This window comes from Haliotis rufescens, unplaced genomic scaffold (assembly GCF_023055435.1).
Source record: "Haliotis rufescens isolate VD_foot unplaced genomic scaffold, xgHalRufe1.0.p SCAF_23, whole genome shotgun sequence".
In the NCBI taxonomy this organism is placed as follows: Eukaryota; Metazoa; Mollusca; class Gastropoda; order Lepetellida; family Haliotidae; genus Haliotis; species Haliotis rufescens.
In genome coordinates, this window is record NW_025963924.1 from 2,227,476 (window position 1) to 2,241,488 (window position 14,013).

The window sequence follows — 14,013 nt, forward strand, 5'->3', positions numbered from 1 at the left end:
ATGAGGTGTAATAAGGACACCCTTTAGGAGCACGTTGCCAGGATCATGGGCTGCTTCAAGTCACAAGCAAACTGGCAGTACTGCAGACAGGCCGAGGAGTGGATTACCCAAGGTCACGACCCCACATTAAGACCGGTATTTACGGGTTCTTCACCTAAGGTCCAGATTCATAACTGTGACGTCATCATCCGTACACAGTCTTGGTCATCCAGTCAGTAGAAGGACCGTTGCTCGACGACTCCGCCTGTATGGTCTCCTTGCCTATCGACCTTTCAAGGGCATGACGTTAACGTTTCTACACCGACGTCACAGACTGAGATGGGCCAGAACTGCACAGCAGTGGCAGCAGAGAAATTGGCGAAGAGTGCTCTTCAGCGACGAGAGTAGGTGCCAGCTCTTCAAGTCTGATGGGCTTGTTCGAATCTACCGACGTGTTGAAGTGGGGCCTTATAGTCATACCAACTTAGACGCAGGATTCGGAAACCTCAACAGCCGCCATTGACGAGGTATGTTTTGGCAATTGCCCGGCAGGAGGAATGGCGTAAGATCCCTAATCAGGATGTCAGGAGACTCGTGTACTCAGTTCGACGTGGTGTTATGGCCTGTATCGTTGCTGGAGGGGGACACATCCGAAACTGAGCAATGTGTGTAGCACGGGACTTTAAAAGAGATCGACGTCGGTTCTGCGGATTCTGTGATCGAATATTGGACAGTGCACCCAGCATGATAATCGTGTCTGCAGAACTTGGTACATGGTTTTTGATCTTGTCATTTTCAAATACCGTTTTTGAATAATTGTTTTTTCGTATAATAAAACATCAACTGTTACTAAATTTTGCGTCTGTTTTGTTTTAGACCAGAAAATTGTTTGGTGGCGTTACTTTTGCCCACTAGTTTGTGTATTACTAAATAATTAAATGCGACTATGGAAACTATTGTTATGCAAACTATTGGCATCTTTAATTCACATCGATATAGTACTATTGTAGGGCAAACAATTGCGATAGTTTGATATATGGTAACACTCCTTAACAAACCGCATTTTGATGTTTGATTTGATAAAAGCCAATTTATTGTTTACCATTATTTAACAAGAATCGTTTGTAACTTTGATAAGGAAGTATGTGGCATGAGGTATTTTGATGTTTTGCCATGCAATGTCCTTTGAACATAACCCCGTTTATTAAAGTTACTGCATGTTTACATCTCCAAAACCTCTTGGTTTATGAGTCTGAAGTTATGTGTATATGATCCTATACCAATGGCGTCTCTGAAGGTAGATGGATAACAGTATCCCTAATCTACTCCTGTTAAACTCTCATTTCTGGAATGGCATAAAATCAGCGAGACTTTCATGAAGTATTCTAAATATACATCAACGTCAGTATCTCTTTACCTTGGCAACCTAGTTTGTCCAGCGCGTACGTTGAGGTTTAGACTCAATCAAAAATGCTACATAATGATTCTGCTTATCACGAACAATATACGTGGCTTGCTTTGCTCGACCGGTGACGATGTGCACAATGTAACTCATTTTAGACATCCCATCCTCTTACTTCCGTTCGTACTAAAGTGTTGATTACTAGGGTCTTATAACCTATTCCGCCCTTGAATAAAAGTTACCTTCGTTGCCACGTAATGTCGTATAATTGTTGCGACAGATAAAGTGTGGATGTAGTGTACACGTTCTGAAAGAATACCTTCTTCTCTTGGATACTCCATTTAAATACCTAATCTTACGATTGCATTTTCCCGTCGACATGTACATGGAACTTGACATAATATGTCATCCTTAATCCATCGTCAATACTACCGCAGTGATTACATTATCCTGAAGACCCGTGAAGATCCGGGTTGGAATAGGTTTTCAACCCATGCTTATCGTAAGAGGCGACCAGCGGGATCGGATGGTCAGGCTCACTGACTTGGTTTAATGCATGTCATCGTATCCCAATTACTTAGATCGAAGCTCATAATCATGGGATTGTTAATCACGGGATTGCCTGCTCCAGAGTCGATTATTTATAGACCGCCGTCATCTTCCTTGAATTGTGCCGAGTGCGACGTTAGACAACAAACAAACAAACATAACCTGAACGTACAAGATTTGTAAATTCACATTTGTTTGTGTGGATACATTCATGAGTAAGAAACGAACGGTTTACACACTGAAAGCAGTACCGCGACAGTATCAGGTAAAAGAAGATCAAGAATGGGTTTCACGTATTGTGTCATTACCTCGTGGTGGTTTGTTAGTTACTTGTCGTGACGCCGCACTTAGCAATATCTCAGCTGTATGACGGAGCCTGTAGATAATCGAGTCATGTCAGAAAAACCCGGTAACAATGTTATGAGTAACGGTCCACGCCGCCTGGGTACGATGACCTATTCTCACCCAAATCAACGAGCCAGGCCACCTGATCCATTAATTCGCCTCGTACGACAAGCATAGGTTGGTGGGGACCTATTAACACCAGACATCGTCAAGGGGTCTAGTACCCGGTGGAGTATCCTTCCAAAGTCTTATGTGTGCCCAGTCGTCTGATGCTCCCCAAGTCGCTGTGCAAGATCCTTTCATCTTGGGTTCGAATCCCAATTCGCCGTAATTGTCAGCCGTGTGCTTGTCTTTCACATTAAACATCTATGAACTGAATGACATCAGACATTCGTCCCACATTCAGCTGACGAGCTTTCATATAACTGACTCAGAGCTATTCACTGACAATACTTAATTCTGTTCAGAGCGGTGTTGAACCCAATTCACTCACCACAATCTTCCCATCTGAGTAATTGTGTGTTTATTTCACATGGGATCAAGACATCCCACTGAATCAATGGCAATCACATTTATAATATAATGTCTGGATGACACATTTTCAGTACTTACTATAAGACATTCTTTTATCACATTGATATGGAATAACACACACGTGAACAACAAAGCACAATATATGGCAAATATTCTATATATACTTGAGACCAATGATATAATAATGATAAGAATATTCGATAAGAAAACATACTTCTTGCACAAAAGCCGTAGTATATGAGGACTGGTACCTTGTTCCCATGTTTCGGAAACAAAGTCCACCGTTATCACAGGTAATGAATACTTGTGCGCCGAAGTCAAATACCTTCTGGGCTTTCATTAGAATAATTACGGTTATGTATATCTCGCACTATGACCTTCAAATGACTGGCATAAGACAAACGGAGAATACACTCGCAGTTATACTGGGCCGGTTTTACTCCCGCTAAGCCCGCACATAACGGTAATTTAACCATGCTACTGCTTCTGTACAAGCATGGGGATCAGCGATGGTCCAGAAGCGATATTTCAAATAAGAATTTAACAAAGACAGACATTTTCTATTTAGTTTCAGTTTAGCTGGTGAAGACACATTCTGTTTGCATTGTAAATTGTTACATCAAAATAATAAGAGTATTCACGATGCCCCAGTCGCCCGAGTCGGTGCCACGTGCCTCCTGTGTCACGAGTGTTTGTGAATAATACCCGCAGCTTTCCGTCACCAGTGTTTGTGAATACTACCCGCAGCATTCCGTCACGAGAGGTCGTACGTACAGTTGACCGGTTGGCAGAGTTCCTATGCTCCTCATGTCCGTTGTCATCAGTTGTACTGAACTTTTATTATTCTATAAGGAGTTACTTTCCCATCTGAGATTGGACCTTGTCTAATCCGACTTCGAACAGACGCAAGTACATGATCTTCTCGCCATATTGCCGGAACTTATCCTCCCCAATCAACTTCACGAGGCGGGCCTGCAAACACAAAACAATGCAGAAGTTATCATCTTTTTTCCCCTCAATATTTTAAAGAAGCCAATGCGCTTGGTAGTCATTGGACAAGTGAAAAAGGTACGTTGTGTCTGTCTGGCCCTTATGACACAAAATAGAAAGCATAATTATTTATTACCATGTTTAACCTAAAAGCCCAGACATGAGACCACATTGGTCGGATACACTTTTCATGTGATCCATCCAACAACACTACTGGTTATAAGCATACCTTCAGTTGGCCAGCGTCGGTCACCGACTCCAGGATGGAGTAAGCATTCGTCAAGGTACTCTGCCCCAACCCTTCGGCACAGTGTCTGAGGAGCACAACCAATCACATCAAAACACAAACATAGCATTGCTGGCATAGCTGACATCTAACCTCAGTTTGATCTCAGTCGTTTCCAACCGAATTAATGGCATTTGAATTGTTACCAATCTAGTTAAAGTAAGCCTTATTGTGCATAACTTTAAGGCTGAGGTGAAATGGGGTTCAAGACTATGCATTATTATCAGAACTTTATAAACACACAAGGCAGAAACGGAAAACATTTTTTATTTAAATACAAAAGCTAGTGGACACATTTGTTCCACTTCAATCACGGTTTATCAATTATATGGCAAGCGTCTCTTTAACATGCGTCAATAATTAAACCAACAAAAGACCTCTGTCTGCCATATCTAATCCCATTTCGATGGTAGTGTCGAGCTATCACACTTCAAAGGTAATTAATCATCTTTTGTGTTTGCTGTAGACTAAATCCGATATCTAAGTTGAAACCGGATATACCGAATAGTTGGATGAGGCAAACCATATACAGTCCCGATTTGAACCTTTTCTATCTTTTATAAGCAAATTATCTCAATGCAGGCCGTCCCTTTTTTATCCCTGTGAAGACAGAGCCCATTTCAAACTTTGAAAATTTGATTTTATGACAAATGTTCCGTTCCACAATTACGGTAAGCGTAACTCCCATGACTTAACATAGACTTACGACAGTCGTAGCGCTAAGATTGCTTTGTGGAACTCGGCCTTGGTATACATATATCAACTGACGTTTTATGCTTACTCAAGAAACATGGGTCACTGAATAATAATACTTACCTCTGCAACACCTGTATTTGTCGCATGAGGAATTGAGCCTCTATTGCTGAAACCATGAATAAGAGTCGATGAGTTCTCCAAATACAATAGCATTACCTGCCTTATCACGTGTCATCGCGCCCGGACGGGTGCTAACAACTGGTTCACCCGTCTCGGGTGCTAACAACAACTGATTCACCCGTCTCGGGCGCTAACAACGACTGGTTCACCCGTCTCGGGTATTTACAGGACACCCTTAACACAGCATTCATTCAAACGTTGAAGTTACGCGCGCAAAATTAAACATGCAGGCCCGCTAAGGTGGCTTTTTTTGTGATAGTTTCGAGAGAACATTTTCAAACCCGATTTTTGAAGCCTTTGATCTTGCCCTTGAGAAATTGAAATTGTCTGATTTGTTGCAAATAAATACAAACTCCTGGACAGTAACGAACCATTTTACAGGAGAATTTGATTGTAGGATCTTCTCATAAAAAAGCTAAATCAAAACCGTTGCTATTTCGCTAATCGAGCTAGTAGTTATGTCATGATTTTATAGAAAGTAGGACCTTTCTTGTCGGTGGCTCCTTTACTGGCGCCAAGTGTGGTGTCCATGTCCGATTCTGAAGAAGACGAGCTCGAGAAAGAATCGCGGACTGTTCTCTGAAACAAGAACTATCTTCATCAGTAACCTCGGAATGGTAATGGTTCAAGTGGCAATGTCACACAGTACTCGTTCGATAATGGGTTAGATTTCGCTTTCTTGTGCGACCTTGGTTAGAATTGGTCCCTAACACCACCCTCATTTCTTTACTCATAATGACGTTTAACCACTGCATATTTTTAGTTATGGTGTCTTTAGTTGCCATATACGGTGTCATATTAGGTTACTGACGGTATACGGTCTCATATTAAGTCAGCATCAATCATCTTGGATTTGTACTGACAGTATACGGGCTCATGTGGGGTCAGTAGATCTCCTCTCTGATTGGTCAATCTCACATTGAGGCATAATGATATGCATGATATGGTGAAACTGTCCTGTTAGTTCGTCAGGTGCTGTTGATACTCACGTCCTGGCTCACATCCGTCGACACCATCTTTCCCATCAGGCCCCGCACCACTGCATTCATGATGGCGGCTCTTCCTTCGGACATCTCTGTCCTCGACTTTTCGGGTTTCAGGGTCACCTCTATTTTCTTGTCGGCAACTTTCTGCTTGGCCTTTTGTTTTGGAGCCATAATGGTCCCATATATTCCTGCCGCTCCGCCTCCGGTGGCCTGTGCAGCTTCAGCCACTCCGGTGAGACCGAGTCTTTCTCTGTGTAGTTGGAGAGAATCTGCAGGGATGCGTATGTCGCCCTCTCTGAAGGGTGGGGCAGGATTCAACATCATGGCCTTAAACATCTTCGCCACGTCGACCGTTGACTCACATGTCCCCCACTTGGTCCTAAATCCTTTGCTTTCCATAATTTTCTTAGGCTGAAAAGGATTATGAATGGTTGGAATGAGATGACAAATTACCCACTGGCTTAGATCCGTGGTACCGCAGTGATTTCGGCTTCATATATGTAAGGATACAATCACATGTTTATGAGTATATGATAGCTATATTATGTATAATGTGTATTATACCCTTTGAGGACTTTCTCTGAATTCCTTGACTGGGCTACGGTTTAGCAGATCTGCAGCACTGGGACGGTCATCTGGGTCTTTGGCCATCATCGACTTCACCAGCTGACGCAATTCATTACTGTAGTCACCATGAATTGGAGGGACCTACGACAGAACGACAGACCGAGGCGGCATGATTCCAAATCTCACAATACAGACATCAAGCATGTCAAGCAAAAATTTTTCTTTTTGTTAAAACTTGAGGGCAAATTATTGTTTGGGGAACACACACACACCCAAATAAAAAATGGACGTTCCCTAATTGGACCGTAAGTGGACTGTTGAAATTTAACGAGCAGGTAGTTCAGATGGAACCTACTATCCCAGCCACCACTTTGAAGATGAGGAATTGTATGATAGGGGCATCAAACGCCCGCTCTCCCGCTGCCATCTCGTACACCACACAGCCGAAACTCCAGATGTCAGTCTGAAACATACATGGTACATAATGGTAGGTTATGGAAAAAACATAGAGATATTGGGTAACTTTGGAAACACGTAAAGCTATCCACAGCACATAGCCTTGTCTACGTTATTATAACCACACTGCCTTTGGCTTTATTTATTGGAAGCCTAAAATACTTGAAGAGATCATTTTTGACTTAAAGGTCGTCATCGAACGCTCATTCAAAGCGCTGCTTAATCAAACCATGATGCTTACATAGTCGATAGTTTTAGTGTCACGGGGATGTTTTTACACATAGTGTTATTTAACACTGGTGTCGTGTACAAAAAGGAAATCCATTTTGCCTCATATGGGTCACGTGATGTTTATAGGAATGTTTTACCAATGTGTATCGCTTGATGCCTACCTCAAAGGCAGAATGATTTATATTGTTTACTTTAAAAAAAAGAGGTATGGCATTGATTGTACCTTGTGGTTGTAGCCCTTCATCTGAAATATCTCGGGACTCATGTAGCACGGGGTCCCTGCCATTGTGGACGCCATGTCAGCTCCTTTGTCCAGAATCCTACAAGAGAACAAGGATGTTACCTTGTGGGAGTGTGGATGTTACCTTGTAGTAGTGTGGATGCTTCATTGTGGTGTAGTGTTAACTAGTACAGTCCGTTTGACTCCAAATGAGAACGATGAATTGCAAAATAACTCGAAATCCAGAAGTGTATGAAACATCAATACGGTACTTGACCATGAATACCCTGTACCCAACAAAATCTGAATTTTGTTTATTTTAAGACCCATGACGGATGAAGTTCTTTAAGAAACTATCATGTAATTTTGTATAGAAATGTGTACATGACACGTAGGGGGACAAACCGTGGAAGGAACAGTGACCGTGTTCATTCAATGACAAGATGCGCTACTCAGCAGAGGTTAAACAGTTGATGTTGAATGTGTATGATTTCTTTAGAAGTGAAGCAGAAAGAGCAAAGCCTTTTTATGCAATTAATAAATTCTTGAAACGAGCTTCAAAAGCTCTTGGTATGTCCCCTCAGAAACTAAAAAATGTTGTTAGTCGACGAGATACAAATAATCAGGCCAAGGAGGTAGCGAACATGTCAAAACCACGCAAGGTTGAAAAATTAGACAGTTTTCAGAGGGATCAAGTCAGACGTGCAATTGTTAAACTGCACTCAGAAAATAAGTAGAATTTTGAAGAAACACCTTGAAACTGACCATGATTTACGTGTTACAAAGTACAAACTATAGCCCGTCTTCTTGAGATGAGACATGGGTAAATGCGTCACACACAGCCAGCAGTCAGTAGGTACCCAGTGGTGACTGTAAGGCGTCTGGTAGAAAGTTACCAATGGGAAAGGGTGAAAGACTCATAGTTCTCCATGCTGGTTCTGCTAATCAGGGTTTTCTCCCAGACTGTGACCTCGTCTTTAGAGCCAAGGCCAAAGACAACAGGGACTACCACACAGAAATGAATGGCAATGTATTTCTGGAGTGGGTGAAAGATAAATTAGTCCCTGCTTTGCCTACCAAGTCTCTCATTGTCATGGACATTGCACCATATCATAGTGTGCAGGATCCAGAAAGCAAGACTCCAACCTCTGATAACCGGAAAGGAGACATGGTTACTTGGCTGCAACGGAGGAACATTACCTTTCCTTCTCGAGCGACGAAACCACAGCTCTATGAAATCATCAAAACTATTAAACCTGAACCCGTGTATAAAGTTGGTATGGGGCATCGTCAAGGGTGATGTTGGGCGATCGAACACAACGTTCAAATTACGAGACGTTGAACAGTTCGTAAAGGAATCCCTTGGTCGGGTAACAGTAGAGACATGGAGGCCGTGTGTGGCCACAGTCGTTGACGAGATAGAGCCACATAATTGGTCACGGCCAGCAACAGTCCAACCTATAATAGTGGCAGTCGGTTTAGGCACCAGCAGTTTCGACGACGAGATCTATGGCATGAGCGAGTCAGATTGCGACTGAAATTATCATGAGACGGCCCCTCTAACGCTCTGTCATTTCCCCTACCACAGAACGTGCAGTGCATGCGTGCGCTGTGCCTTCCACGGTTTGTCCCTCCTACGTGCCATGTACACATTTCTGTACAAAATTACATGATAGTTTCTTAAAGAACTTCATTCGTCATGGGTCTTAAAATAAACAAAATTCAGATTTTGTTGGGTACAGAGTATTCATGGTCAAGTACCGTATTGATGTTTCATACACTTTTCTGGATTTCGAGTTATTTTGCAATTCATCGTTCTCATTTGGAGTCAAACGGACTGTTGTAGTGTGGATGTTTCCGTGTAGTAGTGTTGATGTTTCACTGTGGTGTGGTGTTACCTTGTGGGAATGTGGATGTTACCTTGTGGGAGTGTGGATGTTTCCTTGTAGTATGGATGTCACCTTGTAGTGGTGTGAATGTTTCATTGTGGTGTGGTGTTACCTTTTGGGAGTATGGATGTTATCTTATAGTAGTGTGGATGTCACCTTGTGGGGGTGTCGATGTTACATTGTAGTAGTGTGGATGTTACCTCGTAGTGTGGATGCTATCCTATAAGAGCGGACGTTGTCTCAATTACTGGTATATTTACCTTGCAATACCGAGGTCCCCAAGTTTAACGTCCCCTTCGCCACTCAAGTAGATGTTCTGAGGTTTAAGGTCTCTGTGGAGGATCTTTCGCTGATGCAGGTACTGTAACATGGAGAATATGTCCGGGTCGAACGTTACTTTCAGCCACGATAAAAATGTAATTTTAGGATGTTCGAATGTACATGTCCTTCTCCTGTATTGCCAGTAATACAATTTTGTGTTACCTTCTGCAAACAGGATGAGTGAGTGAGTGAGTATAGTTTTACGCCCCTTTTAGCAATATTCCAGCAATATCACGGCGGGGGACACCAGAAATGGGCTTCACACATTGTACTCATGTCGGGAATAGAACCCGGGTCTTTGGTGTGACGAGCGAACGCTTTAACCACTAGGCTACCCGACCGCCCCGCAAACAGGACGGAGAAAGCACCTTAAGCGGCCGGTTAACGGGATCGTTGGTCACTCCGAAAATCCGAGTTGACGTCAATGATGTGTACATCAAAATAATGGTGTCCCATGCGGTGACACGACAGTCATATTGCTACAATCGTCGTCAAACCTTACTTACTCCCCATACCGAGCACTCCATGGTTTGTATATACCAGAACTAGTCATTTGCATTGACAAAATCGTGCAATAGCTTCATGGCTTGCTGTGATGTACACACCGCTTTGTGTCGGGAATAAAACGCGTGCCCGAATCAGCATATCCCCATTTTCGTATCTTCTGGTAATGCTCTTCCTGAAACAGTATCAGTGAAATTATGCCTGGATGGTTCTTTCAAATTAGGTATCAAAAATCTTTTACCTTCAAGGCCTCTGCTGTCTGATACACCCAACACACGATCAAGTCTTCCGGCAGTTTCCCGCTGGAGTCTTCCAGGAAGTGGGACAGATCCCCGCCCTCGCAGTACTCCGTGAAGATGAAGAGGGTGGACCCGTTGAAGGTCGAGGCCACGTAACGCACCACGTGATCATGGTCCAACTCTCGCATCAGATTGGCCTCCTTCTCGGCACTGGCCCTCTCTTCGGTGTTGGCTTTTGACAAATCCACAGTTTTCAGGGCGAACTGGTAGATGAAAAATAATAATTAATAACATTGGCTGATCCAGATGTACTATGTCGTAGGCAGTAAAACTGACTGGGAGAGGTCTCCTCATAAGGTCTCGCCCAATAAATAAGAGCTGATTACTGTATCCCGAAATGGAAGGGATTCTCAGACTTGGTAATCGGTATTTGCTAACATAGATTACAATTGTGCTTGTGACAATCAATCTGTTTGTAAAACGACGATCGTAGATATGAAATTTCCGTTTTCAAGAAATTGGTAAGCAAGGCTTTCAAACATGGATGCGGCTTAAATTCACCAAGATACATCACCCGTGAACATCCGGGTTACGATTGGTTTTCTTCATGCTTGTGGTAAGAGGCGACTATGCTTGTAATAGGCGACAAACGGGATCGGGTGGTCAGGATCGCTGAGATGGTTGATGCCTGTCATCGTATTCCATTTGCGTAGACGATGCTCATGATGCCATTCACTGGATTGTCTGATCCAGACAGATTATTCACTGATCGCCGTCATATTGCTGGATTATTGCTGACTACGGCGTTAGACAACTTTCATCCATTCATTCATTTAGTTATCGACAGCTAGTGAGTGCGGAGGTAAACAACAAGCAAATAAACATAACGACGATACATCATCCGTATTATATACTCAATATACATAGCGAGAATACAGTTATGTACACATTTTAGTAATCTATCATTATAAACCAACATACACCGGGTCCATGGTGACCTGGTAATGCTAATTGGTTTGTCGGTGCATATCCGTGTTCGTGAACATCTGAGATCCCCATCATCTTTTCTCCAACACAAGTAACTTATATTATGATGACTCTTTATGTGGCAGTATGAAACGGGCTATATCCTAATTTTCTATAAACAATGTTTGAATGTAGGTAAAACAGAATTGAAAATGCAATAACATATGGTGAATGTAGTCTCTTTCATTCTCATATGTAAAAGATTTAAAATATACTCAAACCATTTAAAGTTATGATGGAACCCGTTATTACATTTTAAGAAAGACCGTAGTCGCAAAAGTGGATGCCTTTTGATAACTGTCACCTCATTGCGAGAATGAGGTCTATCCGTGAAAAACGACGTTGTTTGCTAATACATTATATTTGCTGTTGATGCGGTTAGAGCCGTATATTGTTGAAAATTAGATTCATTGCCTCTGTTTGTCCAATTAAAATGACATACATCAACCAAGTCAGCGAGCCTGGTCACCCTATCCCGTTATTCGCCACTTACGACAAGCATAGTCGCCTTTTACGGCAAGCATGGGTTGCCGAAGACCTATTCTACCCCGGATCTTCACAGGTCCCATGTAGTAGTAGTAGTAGTAGTAGTAGTAGTAGTGGGTGAACATATCACTGTGTTGTATACTGCCGAATAAAGGTTCAAAATAGTAACCTTATATGTGACTTTACGCAGAGTTGCGTCCCTTGAATGCCTCCTGCGTACAGTGTCCGTTCGAGAAACGTTCTTATATCGAGGAAACGGGGGCCGTACAGCGAGGTGGTGGCGAGACAATGTTTACTGCAGTTCAAAAGATAAAGGTTGTACCTGTCACGCTAACCTATCAATAGAACAGGGTCTAGGTTTCAGTGCTACACAACAGGCTGTCCATGCCTCAGTTGAGCCCAGTCCACCCTGGCATGATTCAGTGTAAACTCGACCCAGCCCTACTAACACGGTCCCCACACGGACATCTACTTTTATGGCTGCGTCTTTAAGCTGAGTCATCTGCCTTAACATAACAATGTGCGTGCAGCTGTGCGAGTACTGGGTACTGTTGTATATAGGTCGCTCCATGGCAATCAGTGCTCCAAACGATTAAGGTAGTACAAAATGCACACACGGACCCAGAGGGGTGTGTCTGTCTCTTTCCGTCTGTGTTTGTGCGCTTATGTGGTGGGGACACGGGGGACTCCTTTGGGACTTTTGTAAATGATATTAATATTAAATGAAACTGTGATTTACTCATTCGGTTGTCTGTAACAGCTTCTTATGCATCGGGTTACATCGCGAATACACCTTGTGTCCCCTCTTGAAGATCTGACACGGTCACTGTACTCCACACTAACTTCTAGACATATATAAGTGTCAATATGACATAACTTAAAGAGTCTCAAAGCCCTCCTTCAAAACCCACTCTGACGGCTTGTTATAGTGATGCCAATACAGCGCAAGTTAAAGAGAGAGAAGAAAACCCACTATGATTGTAGTAGTTAAACGTTACCGTTATTACATTGAGATACTATATAGCACTAATTACAATTTCGAAACCTAGGCGACAGAGTCCTGCATCTCAATATGATGACATAGCTTGAAGGAATTTAGATATAGCGTTTGTTTACACGCGTCGAAGTGAGCTAAAACATACATCCGTGAATATTGCATGCCATCCACTTAACTGACAACAGGGAGGGGAAGGTCGCTGGATTCATCTCCGGCCGTAAGACAAGGACTGGTCGACTCGGAGTCCGTGTGCTGTGTCTGAGTTGGGCATGGTTAAACTGCTGCAGATCTTAGTCGGACTGGGCTACCACGAAAACCAGCATTTAGTCCGGACTAGTACAAGCACACACACACACACACACACACACACACACACACACGCACGTATATGCTATTAAATATGGAATAACGTCGTTCATAGTGAACAGAATGAGTTATAACAAGACATCCGCCAGTCCCATACTAGTACTTCTAGGAGGTCTACATAAGTGTTTACACCCTACCTTCAGTATACCATAACCACCAGGGCGTCATGCCAACAAAGATGAACGCGGGACAGCGAACTGGTGAACTGTACATTACCCATTCCTGTGCTCTTTTGTGTTTGATGAGGTACACTGTTCCAAACGCCCCCTTCCCCAGCTCCCTGATGATCTGGTAGTCCGACTCCATGACAGTTTTGCGTAGTACACTGTTGTTACTGTATGGAAAAACCCTAGATCGAATTCAACTTGTACTTTCGCTTTGGGACTTCCGGGTTAGAGTTGAATTATTGTCATGACACTCATATGGCGTTGTGACACGCTTTCAGCTAAATATGAGAAGCGACGTGCTTTGTTGGGCTGAGGTGCTGTTATTACCCTTTATTTGTCATATATCAAACGAATCTCGAGTATAATAGAATATTGTGCTGCATGGTTGGTAGAGGCATTTACTGATATGTAGTTGACCCATTTGCCGAGACCGACTTTGGTCTAGTTCTTTTGATTACACACGCATGTACTTTTACAGGTATTTCTGAACGATTTCTGATATAATTATTATATTTGCATGGATTTTAGTAACAGAAAAAAATTGCACTGGATTGCATTAGTGACAGAACGTGACGTCGCTGGAACGTTGCCAACTTC

The 14,013-nt window shown here is 42.8% G+C and overlaps 1 protein-coding gene across 1 annotated transcript; it reads right to left on the reverse strand.

Annotated features, from left to right (window-relative positions):
• Nucleotides 1-2,093: 2,093 nt before the first annotated feature.
• On the reverse strand, nt 2,094-13,620 carry LOC124118664 (serine/threonine-protein kinase Nek6-like). The gene is made up of 11 exons (XM_048401648.1): nt 13,466-13,620; nt 10,377-10,637; nt 9,571-9,671; nt 7,425-7,521; nt 6,870-6,977; nt 6,512-6,655; nt 5,951-6,358; nt 5,447-5,540; nt 4,902-4,947; nt 4,029-4,113; nt 2,094-3,781 (listed from the first exon to the last, which is right to left on the reverse strand). The coding sequence occupies exons 1-11, from the start codon at nt 13,553-13,555 to the stop codon at nt 3,665-3,667; spliced, it is 1,551 nt and encodes a 516-aa protein (XP_048257605.1). The 5' UTR covers nt 13,556-13,620; the 3' UTR covers nt 2,094-3,664.
• Nucleotides 13,621-14,013: the final 393 nt, after the last annotated feature.